The sequence below is a fragment of the Oryzias latipes genome, chromosome 12 (assembly GCF_053564925.1).
Source record: "Oryzias latipes strain Hd-rR chromosome 12, Olatipes_Hd-rR_3.1".
Classification (NCBI taxonomy): Eukaryota; Metazoa; Chordata; class Actinopteri; order Beloniformes; family Adrianichthyidae; genus Oryzias; species Oryzias latipes.
In genome coordinates, this window is record NC_136248.1 from 19,625,625 (window position 1) to 19,642,643 (window position 17,019).

General features: G+C 37.0%; 1 protein-coding gene across 5 annotated transcripts in view; it reads right to left on the reverse strand.

Annotated features, from left to right (window-relative positions):
- The window catches only part of unc5cb (unc-5 netrin receptor Cb), a 129,222-nt gene that overhangs the window by 58,401 nt on the left and 53,802 nt on the right, over positions 1 to 17,019 (reverse strand). For all 5 annotated transcript variants that reach the window (XM_011481791.4, XM_078956276.1, XM_078956275.1 and 2 more), the window contains exon 2: positions 494 to 724. In XM_011481791.4, coding sequence (XP_011480093.1) covers positions 494 to 724 — 231 coding nt within the window. The remainder of the gene's footprint in view (positions 1 to 493; positions 725 to 17,019) is intronic.

Here is a 17,019-nt window from a genome sequence, read left to right on the forward strand (position 1 = left end):
GTGCTAACATAAACAAATGAACAATTTGTACTATTCATGAGGGCAAGTGGTATAAGGTTTTCTGCATCAAAATAAAATAGTTTGTACAAGTTGTGTCTGTCGGTCTGTTCAGAACTATGTGTGTTGGAAGTGCTTGGAGAGGTTTTCTTTCACTGCTTCTGCTTTCTCCTACAAGCCAAGACATGCAATGTTAGGGAAATTAAAGGTGGGAAGTTGGATATTGTGACCAACTGCTGACCTGTACAGCACTTAGGCTCATTACATTCCTGGTTAATTGTAAACTGTGTGAGGGTTGCAGCCCCTCAACGCCCTTTGCACTTTAAAGCAGGTGTGGTTTGGATACATGTATATAACTCTTAGCTGAAGGGAGAAGTTATTTCTAGAAAAAAAGTTTACATTTTAGCTATACCAGGACAGACATATCTATAAATATGTTTTTTATAATACAGTTTTTTTAGATGCAGAAAGAATTTATACATCTTATTTTACTGACCAGAGTTCTCGTCAACCCTTTCTTCCACCGTGTGCTCCTTTTGGTGAACCCATTCGCTGTTGCACTTAAAGTAGATCTGGGTAGCAGGCGTGGCTTTGCAGTAAAGGTTAACCGGCTTGTTCTTGACAATGTAGGCCTCCTCTGGCTCCATCAAAAACACAGGCAGAGGCTCCGGGGGGTCTGAAGGAAAGGTTTCCGGCAGCTCACCGAGACCAGCAAAGTCATCATCAACTGTAACAAAAAGAGAAACAATGTCAAAATGGAGGATTGAGGCAAGAAATTCCTGGGGAGATGGAAGAAATGGTGAAGAGAGCCAAGAAAGAAAGGAGAAATGCTAAGTGGAGGGGGGAGAAAAGCAGGCTAGAGACAGTGGGATGGCATTATAGTCACAGTCTTTGCATGGGATTATCCATTCCCACTGTACTCTACAAAATCCCTATCATTTGATATTTTGGAATGTTTACTCAAGTGTATTTGGAGTGCAGGAAAGTCGAAGATTCTTCTCAAGCAACAAGACCACATGGATTTACAGAAAACCAACCGCTGCTGGTCAAACCACAGGCAGCTACTGCTGAGCAACCAACAAGAAACTTAGTTCACTGGTCAGCTCTGAGCAAGGAAATTTGTAATCTGCTCTAGTGTGCACTGCTTCTCTCATCACTTTGCCGCATGCGCAAACACCAGCTCACATGAATGCATGAACACAGACATGGAGCAGATCTAATGACCTCAGGCTTTTGGCCCAGTTTGTACCATTCCTTGGATACTTCTGCAGTAGACAGATATGCTTTCCTGTAATTACAACTCCCTTTCATCTTTGTGTCGTAAATCACAGACGCACAACTCTGTGTGTGCTAACACAGACATAAGCTAATGCTCATAAATGGCACAGCCAAACTCGCAACTCCTAACTTTCTAACTCTTTGAAGAAAGGAGGGTGAAGCCTATTTGCTACCCCATTTGTCACCTCCAGTACTATTCTATTATTACCACTGAACCGGTAGGCATTAATTATTCACAAGTGTGAAAGAAAGAGGGAAGAGTAATAGAGAGAGAGACAGTGGGAAACCTAAGGTAAGGGAGAGGAAGGGGGAGAGACGTAAAGAGTAAATCAGTCAGACATGGATTGATACGTCAGAATAGCATTGGGCAGGCAGGTACAAACATAGCACAGGACAGGAACAGGATGCCCGACTGTCCAGATAACAAAAGAGGTTATCAGCACATCTGTAATTCGTCTATGTCCTTCAGTCTGCAGGGCTGGCCTATGTGTGGACACACTGGAGCCTTGTTGTCTGACAGTCGCAGCCTCATGAATGCTTTGAGAGCTCTAAATAATGTCTCAGTAGAGATAATATCGTCTTCTCTCAAATGCTATTGTAGTTAACAGCAAAAACAGGCAAACCTTAAAGACCCACTCCAATGAAAATGGTGATTTGGTGTTTTAACATATTTTTGTGGCTTTTTTCTCATGATGGAGGACATATATGAAGAAAATCAAGATTTAATTGTGTTTCTGAGTATTTCTTTATTCAAATCAATGTGACTGATGCAGTTGAAAAAAGCCTGTAACAGTGACGTAGGTGCTACAATAGGCTGCTCCACGTTCCGCTCCATTTTGATGCATCGACTTGCAAACAGACAGATCTATGTACAACCACTGGGAACTGTTTTACAATAGAACAAAGGAGGATTGAAGGAGGACTTTGATATGCGTCAGCAGAAACTAATAGTGGTTTCCTCTTGATTTTACTGCTTCGATTGCTTTCTATACATTAAGGTGCTTCCTGACCTATAGGTGTAAATGCTTGCTTTCCCGGTAGTGTTTGTGTGGGCATAGCAAAGAGCTGGAACAAGATCACTGGATTTTCAGATCAACTTTCCTCAAACCAAGAAAAAGCTAAACTTTCTTCTCCACTGGATCTTTATAAGGGTGATGACTCCATAAAGTGGAAGTCTAATTCAGCAGACCTCCACTTCCTCTGTTCTTTTGTGCTACAGAGTCCTCAATCCACCCACATTCTCAGCAAAAGGGACCCTGACCAGAAACAGGCGAAGAGAGCCAAGAAACTCATTTAAGTTTGTGTTAACCTTCTCACCATTATCTTCCCATCTCTTTTTTTCCCTTCTAGCTCTGTCGCTCAGTTAAACTTAGAGGCAGCCAGATCTGAAACATCCATGAAAGCGCTGTTTCCTTCCAGAGAGAAACATTATTTATCTGCTCACACATATGCTTATCCTCTCAAAGATATTAAAATTGATCAACCTTCTCAAACCAATTAAGTCCAAAACTGAAAAAACTCACAATGTAAGGAAAAAACTCTGACTTATCCCAATTGCAGAAATCCACCCCCTAACCCAGAGTGTACACAAAATATCAGTGAAAAACTTCACTTTTCCTTCATGTTCTCAAACTGTATGAAGCTATAGTGAAGATGATGCAATCTCTGCAGACAAGCATAATTATCATAGCTACAGTAGTTTAATAGATCAAATATACATTTTTACATTCTTTTTCTAAATTTCCCAATGCTTTTAAGTATATCAATGTAATAAATATGGTAAGCTTCCACTGAGATAATGTATAGATTTTTCAAAGAGTTTGTAATTGCTTATCTAAAGCTTAATTGGAAAAAGTAAAAGTGACTCCACTATGAGTGTTTAAAATTTCATGAAACATGTCCTGAAAACACTTTTATTCAAATCCGACTTTGCACTGCGGCATGGGTACATTTCTCTATCTTATATTGTTATTCCTCTTAATGAACACTTTAAGGTTCAAAACGAATCATTGTAGAGAATTATCAGCCTCAGCCAGAAAATACAGGGTGGCTCTATTTCCCCAAAAGTAAGACTATCAAATACCGTAAGTTAAATTTAGTATGCCACAGTGTCAATGGTTTCATACCTCATATGTCTGGAAAAAAGAAAAGAAAATTCTTTTTTAAAAGGAGGATGGAAATGTATTTAACTGATCTGAGTTTAATGGAATATTAGCTTAGAGGTTGAAAGGGAATGAGGCAAACTTAGCGAGAGTCTTGGCAGTCAAGCCCTCATGGCTCGAGTTGACTCAAATAGCTGTGAGAGTGGATGATTATGTTCTGAGCAACTCCATCTCAAACCAAGACTCAAAACTGGCACAGCAATGTGCTAAGGCGCAAGTACACCAAGTTCTGGCTAATACACATATAAAGAGACAATTTGCCAGCTCAACAAAATAAGGAGATTGCATAAACTTTCTAAAATTGGGACAATATATGAAGCATCACACAAAATATCAGAGCTCAGGGCTGCTCTCGCAGATACTAAATGGTTATCATTTCCTTTGCTTGTCTTAAGTTAGCACTAAGTTGGCTTAAAAATAGCAATCAGCTATATTTGAAGTATTGTAAAGTGCAATGAGCAACAATAAAACCCCCTGAGGTGTTATTACTCCTCATCTCTATAATCATCCCATCATTACTCGATCATCACAACTGCAGGCGCATAAATTAGGTCCTTTAAGCAGAGAACTGTGAAAACTGATTACAGCACATTCACAGTAGGTCTGACAGTCCGTGTCCACGTTGTTAATGCATCATTGGCTTTCATTTACTTTTATGTGTTCCAATAACTATAACTAAATAAACACACACATATACATAATTGTGCTGTGTGTGATTTTGTGAATTTTACTTATTAAGTCATTTTCTAAATATTTATAAAATCAAAAATGTCATGAATGTGTTCCAATGTGACTTTAATGCCATTCTCCGAGGTTTCCACTATTCACCCAATTAACTCTGCAACATAAACTTCCATACGTGCAATCCTAAAACATGCAAAAGATATTAGGTTACCATGATTTTCTTTATTCTTAATAGTGACTAAATGATATCGCAGGCTTGTGAAAGTTAAGTCCAACAAAAACTATTTGAATTTCAAGCAATCAAAATGTGGATACAAGAGCAGCTTTTCAGCTTTTATTTAAAGACTTTGGAGAAAAAAATCATGCGTGGCCATTTAATTACTGCCATCTGTCATGTAGTCATTCTATTTCCGGGGTCAAAAGTATGGAGTATAGCTGCGGTTTTTAGTGTGGTCTATTTTATTTAATGACAAAAAATAAAAGCTTAGCCGCTTCTTCCAAGTATTACATTTTAAACAGCTAATGTTCTAATTGCAAAGAATATACAGTATAGGCAAAGGCATTTTTAATTATAAGAAACTCTAGAAACGCTTTTGATGGTTAAAACAAAAAACTTGATAAATCTTTTTTTTATTAATAATTATTGTTATAGTATTAACACAATCCAGTTATGCATCCTGTAATGTGAAAAGCACCAAGAAGCACTAAGAAACGGAAATCACAAGCAAAGAAAGGCATGCTCATTTTTAGAACAGGAAGTATGTTCCAAGAACAAATCAATACATAAACAAAATCTGTAGCCATTAATCTGTTACAGGGGTATCTTATCTTAATATGAACGTTTGTAGTATAAATCTGAAGTACACATGTGTAAAGTTTTACTGAAGTGGTACAAGTGGTTGTCAGTTTGAACAGTAATTATCTGAAGAAATATGTCAGACTTTAAAGAGGAAGGCCATCTTTTCTTGCCATCTCTAATGTGAAAGCATTTTTTCTCACTATATAAAAAGAAAAAAAGAAAAGGACGACAAGACAAGAATCCCACAAAAAGGCTGCAGAGCAGTCTGGCAAAGTACTTTACAGATAGACTTCAAACTGGGTAACCAAAAAATGGTCCCTTGGGGTGTTTTTACAGTTGGGCAAACACAGCGTGAGTGCAGCATCATTTTGTTACGGTTTTTTACACTTTACTGTAAGAAAACATACAGAATTACCCAGCTGCAGTTCTTTGTTTCTGTTCAGGGTTCTACTGGGGGAACTGGGTGGGTGGGTGGGGTGGGAGGGGTCCCATCTTTGTGTGATTGTCCTTTGTTTGCTGTTTTTAACAATTTTCAGGTTTTTTGACTGTTTTATCTGCTTTTATGTTAAGCGCTTTGTGTTTTTAACTAAAATGAAAGGCGCTATATAAATAAATAAAGTTTGAGTTTGAGTTTGAGAAACATCTCAAGCTTGTTTTATACACAAGAATTTAGGTGAGCTTTCACAATAGGGTACCGTGTGAAGAAACAAATTGGTGCGACCAAATCAGCCCAGTGTGATAGCACCTGTTTAATAGAGATTCTTCGCCTAAGAATTTTTAGGGCTCCTAAGAACAGCAAAGCTACATTTGAAGCTCAAGCTGAAGAGTGTTGTTCTTCTTTTAATAACACAGAGTATATCAGGGCCTGTGATAACCGCTGTTGAATGACTGATCTGTGACATCATTGTAGAGATAAGATGTCTGTAGTTCATCTGTGTTCCAGTAGATTTATTGTTCTAAAAAATGGCCCGTCAATGGGACCAGTGCCTCCTGTCCGTCAGAGGCAAGTCAGGCATGAAAAAAATATGAACATGCCTCCAAACCTTTACTCATTCCTCCTTTTTTCTCTCTGATGCCATTTTTCCAGTTTATCTTTCTCCCCATTGATTCCTCGTATATCTACGAATACATCCCAACTCCACATGGGTAATTGCTGGACTAAATCATTTCACTAGTGGGACTTTTACCATGCAGAGTTTTGCCATTCAGCTGGGGAGTAGTCGTTTGCATTTGAGTGGTCAAGCAGAATAACAAACCACTCAGCTGTCAAGTCAATTGAAGCAGGACAAATAGACTGTCAATCAGATCCAACTATAAATGTGCTTCAGGCACACCTACCCATTATATTGAGTGAACATAAATCTATGCTAACGACTTTTTCTGGTCAATACTTGTTAGTATTGGATTAAGTAAAGACCCATACATCCCACTGGCTTAAATCAATATGTATGCCCCTTGTTTTAACAGCAAAAGCCCCACAAGAAACAGGCAAAATGAGTGCAGGCTTCCAACTGCTCTCTTTCCATTCCAGTGCTTTATATAAGCTGATGTATCTACACACTCTGGCTGCAAGGCTCTGTTTAAGGCTTGACTGCTGCAGGTATTTATTGATCGCTGTTAAGGGCCAGTGACCTCTCCCTCGCCCTTTCCTATCAGAGTCTCTCTGCTGGGGCGTGCTAAGCACACTCATATCTCATCTCTGGGGAATCCCACCATCACAGAAAGTGGGGGAGTGCGAGTCGTAGAAGACAAGCAGACATTCTCTACAAGTGAGGTGGCTCCTGCATTAACCTCAGGCTCATAGCCATTTCAATGTTGGCCAAAGTGACAGCAGTTTGTCCTGATCTTATGCACACTTAATCCAGCGAAAAGCATCATGCAGATAAGTTCATGTGCTTTTTTTTTTACCAGAGATTTCAAAATAATAGGAGTGACTAAGCTGTACAAACAGATGTAGTCATTGGTGGTAAAGTTGAAACAGAAGCGGGAAAATGCACTGTTGGATGTAAGAAGTAAATAGGAGATGTGGACAACTCCCTTGTTTTGTTTTTATTGTCTCAACTAAAGTAGCATCGACCACAGCTTGGCATGTGGAGCCCATTAAGGGTACTTTGGTTTTATAAGCATGAGTTTGCACAAAAGGTTGTGCTTGAGCACGATCATCCTGTACATTCTTTAGCATCACCCTGCAATAAGAGTACAGCAGTTTTACAAACGCTTCTTCAAAATTTAAAACATTTTTTTCCTCCTGACCTTTACCCTAACCATAAGCAGGGCAGTGGGGGACACTATGCACAAATTCCCATTACCCTGAAGCTAATACAAGTAGCAAAACAATTTGATGTCAAAATATTAAAATCCCAACCCAATCATCTTTTGATCTATTGTAAAATTACATGATCACAATATGTTTGCTAAATTTTACGGAGAAAGACTAACATTATGTTTATGTTTTCTGTAGCTACACAACAAAGTGAACATGTTGAAGTTTTATTAGTTTTTCTCTTATCTTAATCAAAGATGAAGTCTTTGAAAACTTTAACAAAAATGTTTTATTTCTTTTTAGATGATTAAATTGTTTCAAATTAGTTTATTTGTGTTTGTTGGCCACTTCACCTTAATCCTGTTTCTTAAATGTTATTACTTCTTCTTACGTTTAACATATAAAATAATCCAGACGTTATTAGAAAAGTGTTTTAGTTATAAAGATGACTTGGACCAAACACTGAGATGTTTGGCTGTTAATAAAAAAACACAAACCTTGAAGGAGAACCAAACTGTTAACCTCTGATTTCATCAAGAAGATTTAAAAACTGTTTGATGTGTGTTCGTTATCCTTTCAAGACATTTAACATGGAAGACTCATTGTACAGTGAGATGCTGTCACTTTAACCCGATGCATCATGGGAGATGTAGTGCAAAACATTCTCTGAGACATTCTCTGAGCTTCATTGTTTTGTTCACTTGTTCCACGGTCTGACACTGGATCCTGGGGAAAGCTTCAGTGCTAAAGACAAGATTTAGCTGGAATTTTTGTTGGAACTGAGAGACTTTAGGAGCCGGGTAGGAACAACTTTAACCACTTCTGATTGGTCAGACTGATGACGCATGATTAAGCCTCCAAGAATGATTGGTGGAGACAGTTGAAGGAGGGGGACTTTTCTGAAAACAGAGCTGAAGCTGCAGCTAAATCACGGTACCGCCATTCTTATTAAAATGTCTTTAATAGAATTAAATAAACACAAAGAAAAAAGTATTTTACGATCTTTCATATTCCTAACTACTCAGTGTTTTATCAGGGGATGTTTGGATGAACACAGAGGTGATATCGTGGAGATGGTGAATGTATTTAGATCAGTGAATGGGTAATTTCCCACACTACATCTGACCATCTCTCACTGGTTGAAAAACACTGCTCTATCAGACCACGTTAGCTATTACACTAAATGTTTCTGTCCTGTTGATTTCCTCAGTCACTAAGCAAACCCCCACAGATTTTTACGTAACCACCCTGTTGTTCTTTTTTTGTTTCTTTTTTAACATATTTGAATTTGCCTTATTTGTTTTTTTCATTGCGGTCAAACATCTGTCAAAATGTTTTAGCACAACTTTGGTAAACTACAAAGCCACTTTGCTTGATGGATTGTTGAAGTATTATGGCTGCTGTAGTTTGCAGCATTGCACAGTGATAAGTACTGTGCTTCAAACATAATGAACTGAAAAGGTTAATTGCTTTGTATTTTATGTGTTTAAACTAGACAATGTTGAGAGTTATTGTAAATTAATTTAATAAGATTTGATTTATCGGTGGTGTCTCACTCTCTGCAAAGGCTGCTTATTGCAGATAAAAGAGATTCAAATTCAAATTTATTTTATTTCTATAGCACCTTTCTTGAAAAAGAACAGCTTAAGGTGCTGTACATAAAAACAAACAAGAACACAAAAGCACTAATGCCCACGTATGCAAAAAAAATAATAAAATAAGCCCCTTCTAATGAAATACACAAAAACAAACAAATAAAAGAGAAATGATTATAAATAGCTAAAAAATAGAAATAAATAAAAATAATTCACTGGAAATCCCTCTGACTGAACCCCTCTTAGCCCTTCTAGGTATTCTGGGTAGTGTAGGCAATTTTTATTGTTTATTTGTTTAGGTGAATGAGTCCTATAATCTGGTCCTTACATATGAAAATAGACTGTTCATCCTTTGTTTTGTGATATTCTGCCTTTAAATCCAGTGTGCCTCGTGGTCAGAAAAGTATGATACTCCTCTATATAAAGACAAATCCCACTAAGTATTTTGGTTTTAGAGAAATAAACATGCATGTCACATGCCTGCTGATCTTTCAGTCCTCTTGCCTCAGCACTTTTGTGACCCTAACCTGTTAGTGGTTGAAAAATAAAAGTATACAACAAGTGTCACAATTTGAAATAGTGTACCGGTACTTTTTTGTTTTATTTAACACTATCCGTGTCGCTTCTTGGTGTTGTTTTTGCATGTTTCCTATATGCTTAGCGCTGACCTTCACTTAGTCCTCTCAGACAGGAGCCTGGCAGGAAGCAACGGGAGGTTGCCAGGGTCATGCTAAGTTTTGGTTGCTATGTCTCCAGTCACATCTGTTCCAGAAGATGCAAGGTCAAATCATCATGGTGAAAAAAAATCGAGTCTGTTTTCTATTTTCGCTAACCAAAACCTTGAAATGTTATTTATTTAATAAAGAAAGCAATCTGAAATAACTCTGACTTTGTACTATTATTTTGTTAAAAAATGTGCCTGTAATAGAGGCAATTAGACGAGTTTGATCTGATTCTGAGTGGAAGTCAAGATGAAATAGGTGAATAATTCATAATAGACGAGTTTAAAAACACTGTTCTAATTGTTAAGTGTCACTAAGTACACATTTTAGCCATTTGTGGATTCCTCTGAAAAGAGAAACTTCTGCTGTGGAAAATTGCTCTGACAGGGTGGAATAAGTCTTCTATCTTTAGCACTGGGCTGTTTTTTTTTCCTTCATGTGAATATGAAATATGAGTGCACATAAGCACTGAAGCTTTTGTGCAAAAGTTAATTAACTCCACCATGCAGATCCACACCCACACCGACTATGGAGCCTCTCCTACTCTTTACGTTTCTGTACAGATGGGTTAGATGATCAATTTTCCTGCAGTCCATCCTATTGAGGATATTTTTTTTTAAGTTTCTTATTTGTAGGCCACAAAGTGATTATTTCTTCATTATAGATTTTTTTGGTTATTTGCAAATAAATAAACACATTTAATTTTTATCTGTTACACTTAATTTTCAGATGAAAAACTAAAAGCTGTTTGTTAATCTATTTCTAAATGAATAGTAATTTATTTTCACAGACCAACCACAGCAAAGAAATTGTTAAAATATTTTAAGTCGCAAAATCTCTAAATGGCTTAAAAAAAGAAAAAGTTAGTTTATGATAAGTGATAAAAGACTTTGTTCCTATTGGTAATTAGCCAATCATTAGTTCACCCTCAGTGACCACTAAACCAATTGAGTTTACAGTTGAGAAAACTGAACACTTAACCAGTCAGACTGATAAAGTGTTTGGGTTGAAAGGTTTAAAGCCAGAAACCAGAAATCTTGTTAAGTTCTTTCTATTTTTGGGTTAAACAGTTTCCTCTAATCAAACAAAAACGGAAACCAGAGAATTTAAAAACGCATATAATCGTTTTAAAAAGTGTATTTTGTTTAAAAGTTTCCCAATGGTATAAAATTTGGGCTTTTGCAAGATTTTTTTTACACAGATTTCATTTCATTCATTTGGGGTTTTGCTAGACACCTTTTGGTAAATGAAGTGTGGGAGAAAATTGCAATAAACAAAACGAAACAAAAAAGATTTACCATTACTACAATATTTAAACATCAGTCAAACAACAGATTGCTTATTAAAAATTAAATATCTTCATATCTTTATGAGTCTTATTTATGCCTGCATTTCCATTACATCCTTTGTTTACAATCTTATTTCCAGACTACTTTGACATTTATAACCAATTAAAGTACTTATCTCATTTATTCTTATTTTGAAATCTAAGCTTTTTTTGCTTTAAATCGTCCTGCCTCCTGGTGCTTCTTATCTGAATGTCTTTTGTTTTCCTCTCCAGCTGTTCCAATATTTTCATTGGACTGAAGAATCCTTTTCCCTCCTCTCATGCGTTCCCTCATGGAAGGAAAGTCATTTTGGCGGTTGATCGGAGAATGATGTTGCTACTTAGAGAGTGAGTCCTTCAGCATTGAGGGAGCGGAGCGCAAGGATTCAGGGGAAAGCTCTGGAGAAGTGGCTCCCTGGAGTGTTGTAGCTGTGATGGGTGAGCTGTCAAACGCCCCATTGTCCAAATTACCCAGCAAGCACCATGTCACCACCCGGGACTAATTTACGGTGCAGTGCGGTCTAGCGCACACATTGCTCTAAGAAGAGTCTAGGGGTGAGAAAATAGGTGAAAGGGGGTGTAAGCAAAGACCGGTGTGTCTGCCTAACTCCTTCCAAAGAGGTATTACAGAGCTTCAGACAATAAAACTGAAAACCCCAATTAACTCCAAGCAGGGTCGATGTTTGCGGTCTTTTTGCTTCAGGTCCTCTTTGACACATGTCAATACGAATACTTCATGCTCTTATGCCTACCCCTCCCAACCACATTCAAAGCCGAAAGCATTCACTGATGCAAGAACTCTTTAATACAGTTTAAAGCATCCATTGAATACATCACCCTTGCTTGACTTCCTCTGCTGTCATAAAGATTCATCTTTTTAGCACTAACTGGCATGCCTAGTCACTTATCTCATGCCGCATCCGCGGGTGCCCAAATCCAGACAAGGCTACCACCCTGCTCCACAGTGACCAGCGGGCCATGGAGAGGAGACGGGCTTGACAGAGGTGACGCTCTCTAGCATCTGACCCCTCACTGTGCCCAATTGCCTCTACTTTGGCTAATTGGTCAATCGTAGCATGCAGCCGCAGCACCATGACAGAAATGACTAAGAAAATAAAAACTTACGTCCAGACAAATGACAGACCACAGAATCATCTCATTACACCCGGTTATCACAGCAGGCATGTCATTAAGAATCAGAATAACAGGCTTAAAAAAGAAACAATTTATTGAATCTCAAAACGAATGTTTTAATATTTAAAATTTACAACAAATAAACGATTTAAAAGTTAAAGTCATTCAGAAGAAAAAGGGTTTCACTAGTGTTTCCAGTTAACACTTCAGCTATTGGTAAGACAGAGAAAGAATGGTCTCTAAAATCATGTGCTTTTTACCACTGCAAAGCCTCTGCACAGAAAATAATCACTAAAAGTTCATAAAGACTAATTCATTTTCAGGGCTAAATTAATTTCCAGAAAGATATTTTACATGTCAAGTAAGAGCAGCTAGTCTGCCCAAAACCTGGTTCATGCAGGACGAACAGATGCAAAGGTGCAAGTTTAGGAGCTTAAGCTTTAATTTGAGAATAGACAAAACAAATGATGTCAAAGGCAACGCTTTGCCTTAAGATATATTATGAAGCATTAATCCATTTGAGTAATACTAGAGATGAAACAATTTACTTTCTCCACAATTCAGTTCAAACCTTGACTTTTGGATCTTTGTTTTTTTTTATTTCGGTATGATTTTTGTATTACAAAACAACAAAAAATTAAAACATTCGGAAAAATTATTTTTAAATTTACTTATGTGCAACTATGGTTGCAGAAAAACCTTTCAGTTGGCTCATACTAAGCGTGGTGTAATTACATTCCAGAGTTATCTTTACTTACAGTTGCAATGGGTGTGTTTTTAACCTCATTGCTTTATTTCATTATTATTATTATTATTATTATTATTATTATTATTATTATTATTATTATTATTATTATTATTGTTGTTTTCTGCATTTTGACAGTTGCAGCATCCACTTCTTCTATTTCTTTTTTTAAACCCATTTTGTCCCTTTCGGGTTCCGGCCACTCGTGGGTGAAGGCAGGGGACATCCCAGACAGGTCGCCAGTCTGTCTTCTTTTGTTTCTGCTTCTAATACATTTGTATTAGTGGTGTGGTGTTTGTTTGTTTTTAAATGTTTCTTTTTATTTTCTGCATTTTTGTCTGTAATGTTTTGTTGATGTGCTACACTTGAAAAATTGTTTTAATATGTAAAAATATCTTAGAAACAAAATGGAAATGATTGAAATGAGAACTGAACAAAAACCAATCACAAGTTAAAGCCTTTTACTTGGCGGGTGGCCTTCAGATCCTCATCGTTTTCAGTCGAGATAGTGACATTCTCTCTGAGGTTAAAAACTGGCTTCATAACAGCTCCATAGAGAATTATCATCCTCTGTCACATAAATGTAGTCAGCGGATGCAACAAATGATTAATAGTAGAATGAAACACTAAATTCATAATATCATATTGTATCAGAAATAGGTTCTGATCAATAGAAATTAAAACAGATTTAATCTCTTTTTTTTGCATATTTGACTGAAGGTGGATTGTATATAAATGTCTGCTCAGCCTTGATAGTCTATAAACACAAAACCAAAGCTAGTTCACAAAGGAGGTTCAGTTTTCAAAGATGGTTATTAAACAGATGTTTGTGTTGTTTAAATCTAGAGAACTGGCTGCTCTGAATTTCACTCTTCAAACACCGGACGCTGTCTCTTTGCCGTCAAAAAAATTATTGTGCTTTATTTTAAATTGAAATATGTATACTACAATAACACCTGATGCTTCCCTGTATTTTCACAGACTGATAAAAGAATGGCGACAAAACAGAAAATCGACAACTTTGAAGCAAAGAAGTTAAGACAGAACTTAAATACACTCAAATGCATAATGATACAGATGAGCGATAAAAGCTCAAAAGACTGAAAACAAGAGGCCATCATTTCTTCATGTGTTCCTTATGTGTTCTCTGCATGAAAATTGTACTACAGTATGTGGAAGAGCATGTACCACCCACGCACATGTGCTCATGCTTCACATGTGCCAACCCTATACATTCAAATGTCCAAGTCTCAAAAAAAAAATCTAGGGCAGCAGTCCATTTGAAGGACATTACAGAGTCCAAGTGTGTCAGAATGTGTGAGACACAGTCCCCAGAGCTCTGTCCATTCTCAATGTCACTAAATCTGGCTTCTTCGTCTTTCCCTTGAGAAATGCAAGGTGTGTGGTGCACATAAACAAACCTTACATACACACTTCAAACTCTTAAGTCCAATGTTACCCTGTCTTTCATCAAACTGCAAGGTGACCAAAAATAATAAACTTCCATTGATTTTTTCTTAAATGTCTATTTTAGCTAATTCAAGGTGCACCAAGCATGAACAATCATCCGGTATTGTTAATGGTCACAGTGCCTCTTTTAGTATCTCCATCTTCGATCCAGGTCTGACTCAGACGTGATGGGAAACAGAAGATGAAGACTTACCGTAAACTGTAATCAACCAAATACAAGGTTATGTTTTCATATTGGCCCTGACAATGTGCAATGCTAGGTGTTAGCGTGTGTGTCCATGTTTCTTTGTGTGATGTCTGAATTAATGTGACACGGCACATATAATGCAGAATCATAAATCTTAGCCCCGGGATTACTGGAGGGGCAACAGGAGGTGATATATTAAAGGGCACACACACCACTGCCACAATGCTGATAATAAAAACAAGACCCCGGCTGCAACGGCCAGCTAATAGACATGACTTCCTATCAGGCCCTGAGGGCTTTGACATGCGCACACTCATGCACAGGGGGATGCAGAGGCACAAATACAAACTCTATCCTCTTTTCCAGCTATTTATTATGCTGCTATGAGCCCAGCAGCTCGAGTGTTGAATATGGCTGTAATGTTGTTGGAATTTTAATACTGTTACACAAGCATGCTGTTGGACAAAATGTTAATTTTTCGCTTACTTTGCAGAGAGGCATCATAATAGACTAAAACAACATGACAGCAGTTCAGCGGGGAATGCCGTACAGGCTGGCAAACAGAAGTTGGAACAAGACTGTGGAGATCACTCTGACCATCTGATCCGCACTAAGCTGTTTCTACCATCAAGTCAATTGCTCTTTTCCAGAAAACCTAATAATTTTGACCAGAACTTCCTGTCATGATTGCATACAAGGTGTAAGATGAAATGACGTAGCTGCAGAGTCATTGCCCCTCACTCTTCCAAAATAGAAAGAACTCACAACAATAATTAATGCAGCTTATTTTCTAATCTGCATTTCTGAGAAAAATTGATATTCACATCATTTGTAATCATACATCGCATTGGACTTACGTCCTTGTAACTGCAGCATGGCTTCTTTTTTATTAGGACCAAGTACTGTAAAGTACATTATCCGTGTTTTACCACATGCAGGGTTCGTCTTGCTTTGAAAATGCTAAGCTGACTTGAAAGGGAAGAGCTGCATCACATTACAAATTGCAGCTTTTTGGATCATAACAATACTTGGAGTTTAGTATAACATTTTTATCCACCCCTTTTGGATAAATATTAATTTATAACTATGAAAAAAGCAGGAAAAATGCTTTAAAAGGCCTGAGTTAACAGGAGAGAGAACTGTACATTTCTATATATGAACTGATGTAGGCTTTAAAATGAACAGGCAAAGTCCAGGACAACTGGGTTTTTATTGTTTTGACAAACCAAACCATTTCTATGGTTACTATGTTACTGACAACAAAACATTTCTAGTAGGTTATATATAAGCTTTTTTATTTGTGTATCTTTATTTATTTTCTATATTGGTAATATTAAGAATAAAATGGAGTCAAGTCCTCTTTTAAATTGAAATGCTGGAGTCACCCAAAAAATAAATTATATTCCAATTAGGCCTGCACAATTAATCGCAAATTTATCGTTATCGCGATTTCAAGCTGTGCAATATCCATATCGCAAAAGTCGCAATAAATGGTAAACCTAAAAAGTGCTAAAACAATATTATGGCAACCTGAACTATTTAATGAATTGAAGAAATCCCATTATCCATTTGACCAATCAGATGGAGCCCTTCACATTCTTGACCAATCAGATGGAGCTTTTATGTTAGATGTTGCCCTCCTAATTAGACGAAGGTCATTTGGAGCATAATTTAAGGTATTTTGACTCTTATTTAAATTAAACTTTTGCAGTAAGATGGAATTTTTTTTGTTGTTTTTGCTATTTGTTCATTTATCGCAAGTTATATCGTCATCGCAATACTGATCACTAATATTGCATATCGCGAGTTTTCCTCATATCGTGCAGCTCTAATTCCAATTAAAGTGTTTGAGAATCTAAAACATGATTCCGGTTACTTTTTCAGAACAAGGTTTGTTTGTTTCTTTGTACCTTTGCTGTGTAATCTGACATATGAATAGATTTAAACTGTCTGCAAGCCCAAAGACAAGTTCAACTCAATTAAATAAAGACTGAACCGGAAAAAAAGAAGCAAACACTTGACTGTTAGCTTCCATGTTGTTTCCATCAGTCTTTGTGATGTAAAAATGAAGATCATAGACAATAATGATAACTATTATCTTCAATTTCTCAGATTAAATCAAATGTAAGCTTTTTAAAAGCTTTTGTAATATATAAAATGTTTTCTGCCATTTTTACTAAAGGAACTTTAAATATTGTAAGACATACAATGGGATCAAGCATTTTATTAGCATTAAAACAGTTTATCTTTGTTGTGGTCTTGATCTTTCATGGGAGGTGAGGGTCATGGAAATTTGATATTGGCAGGATGACTTCTTTCTCCAACCGCATTGCAACAGAGAAAAAGAAAATAACTCTGACAATATAAATGGTCTTTATTATCTTTTTATGGAGGTTAATCCACTGAATCTAACAGAATATCATCACCTGTTTGTAAAACTGTCCCAACAGTGTGAAATTGTGCAAAAATATATGAACACAGAAAAATATGTGTATTGATTGTCAATAATTTGTGCTGCACAGCCAAACGTGTGCACACCTCCCAGCTGTTAATGGAAGTGTTAAAGGGAAAGATGCTTGGAAGGAAGAAGAGCTTGGAGGAAGTGTGTGTTTATGATGTGTGAGTGTGGGGAGTGACTCCATTAGGCAATCACACA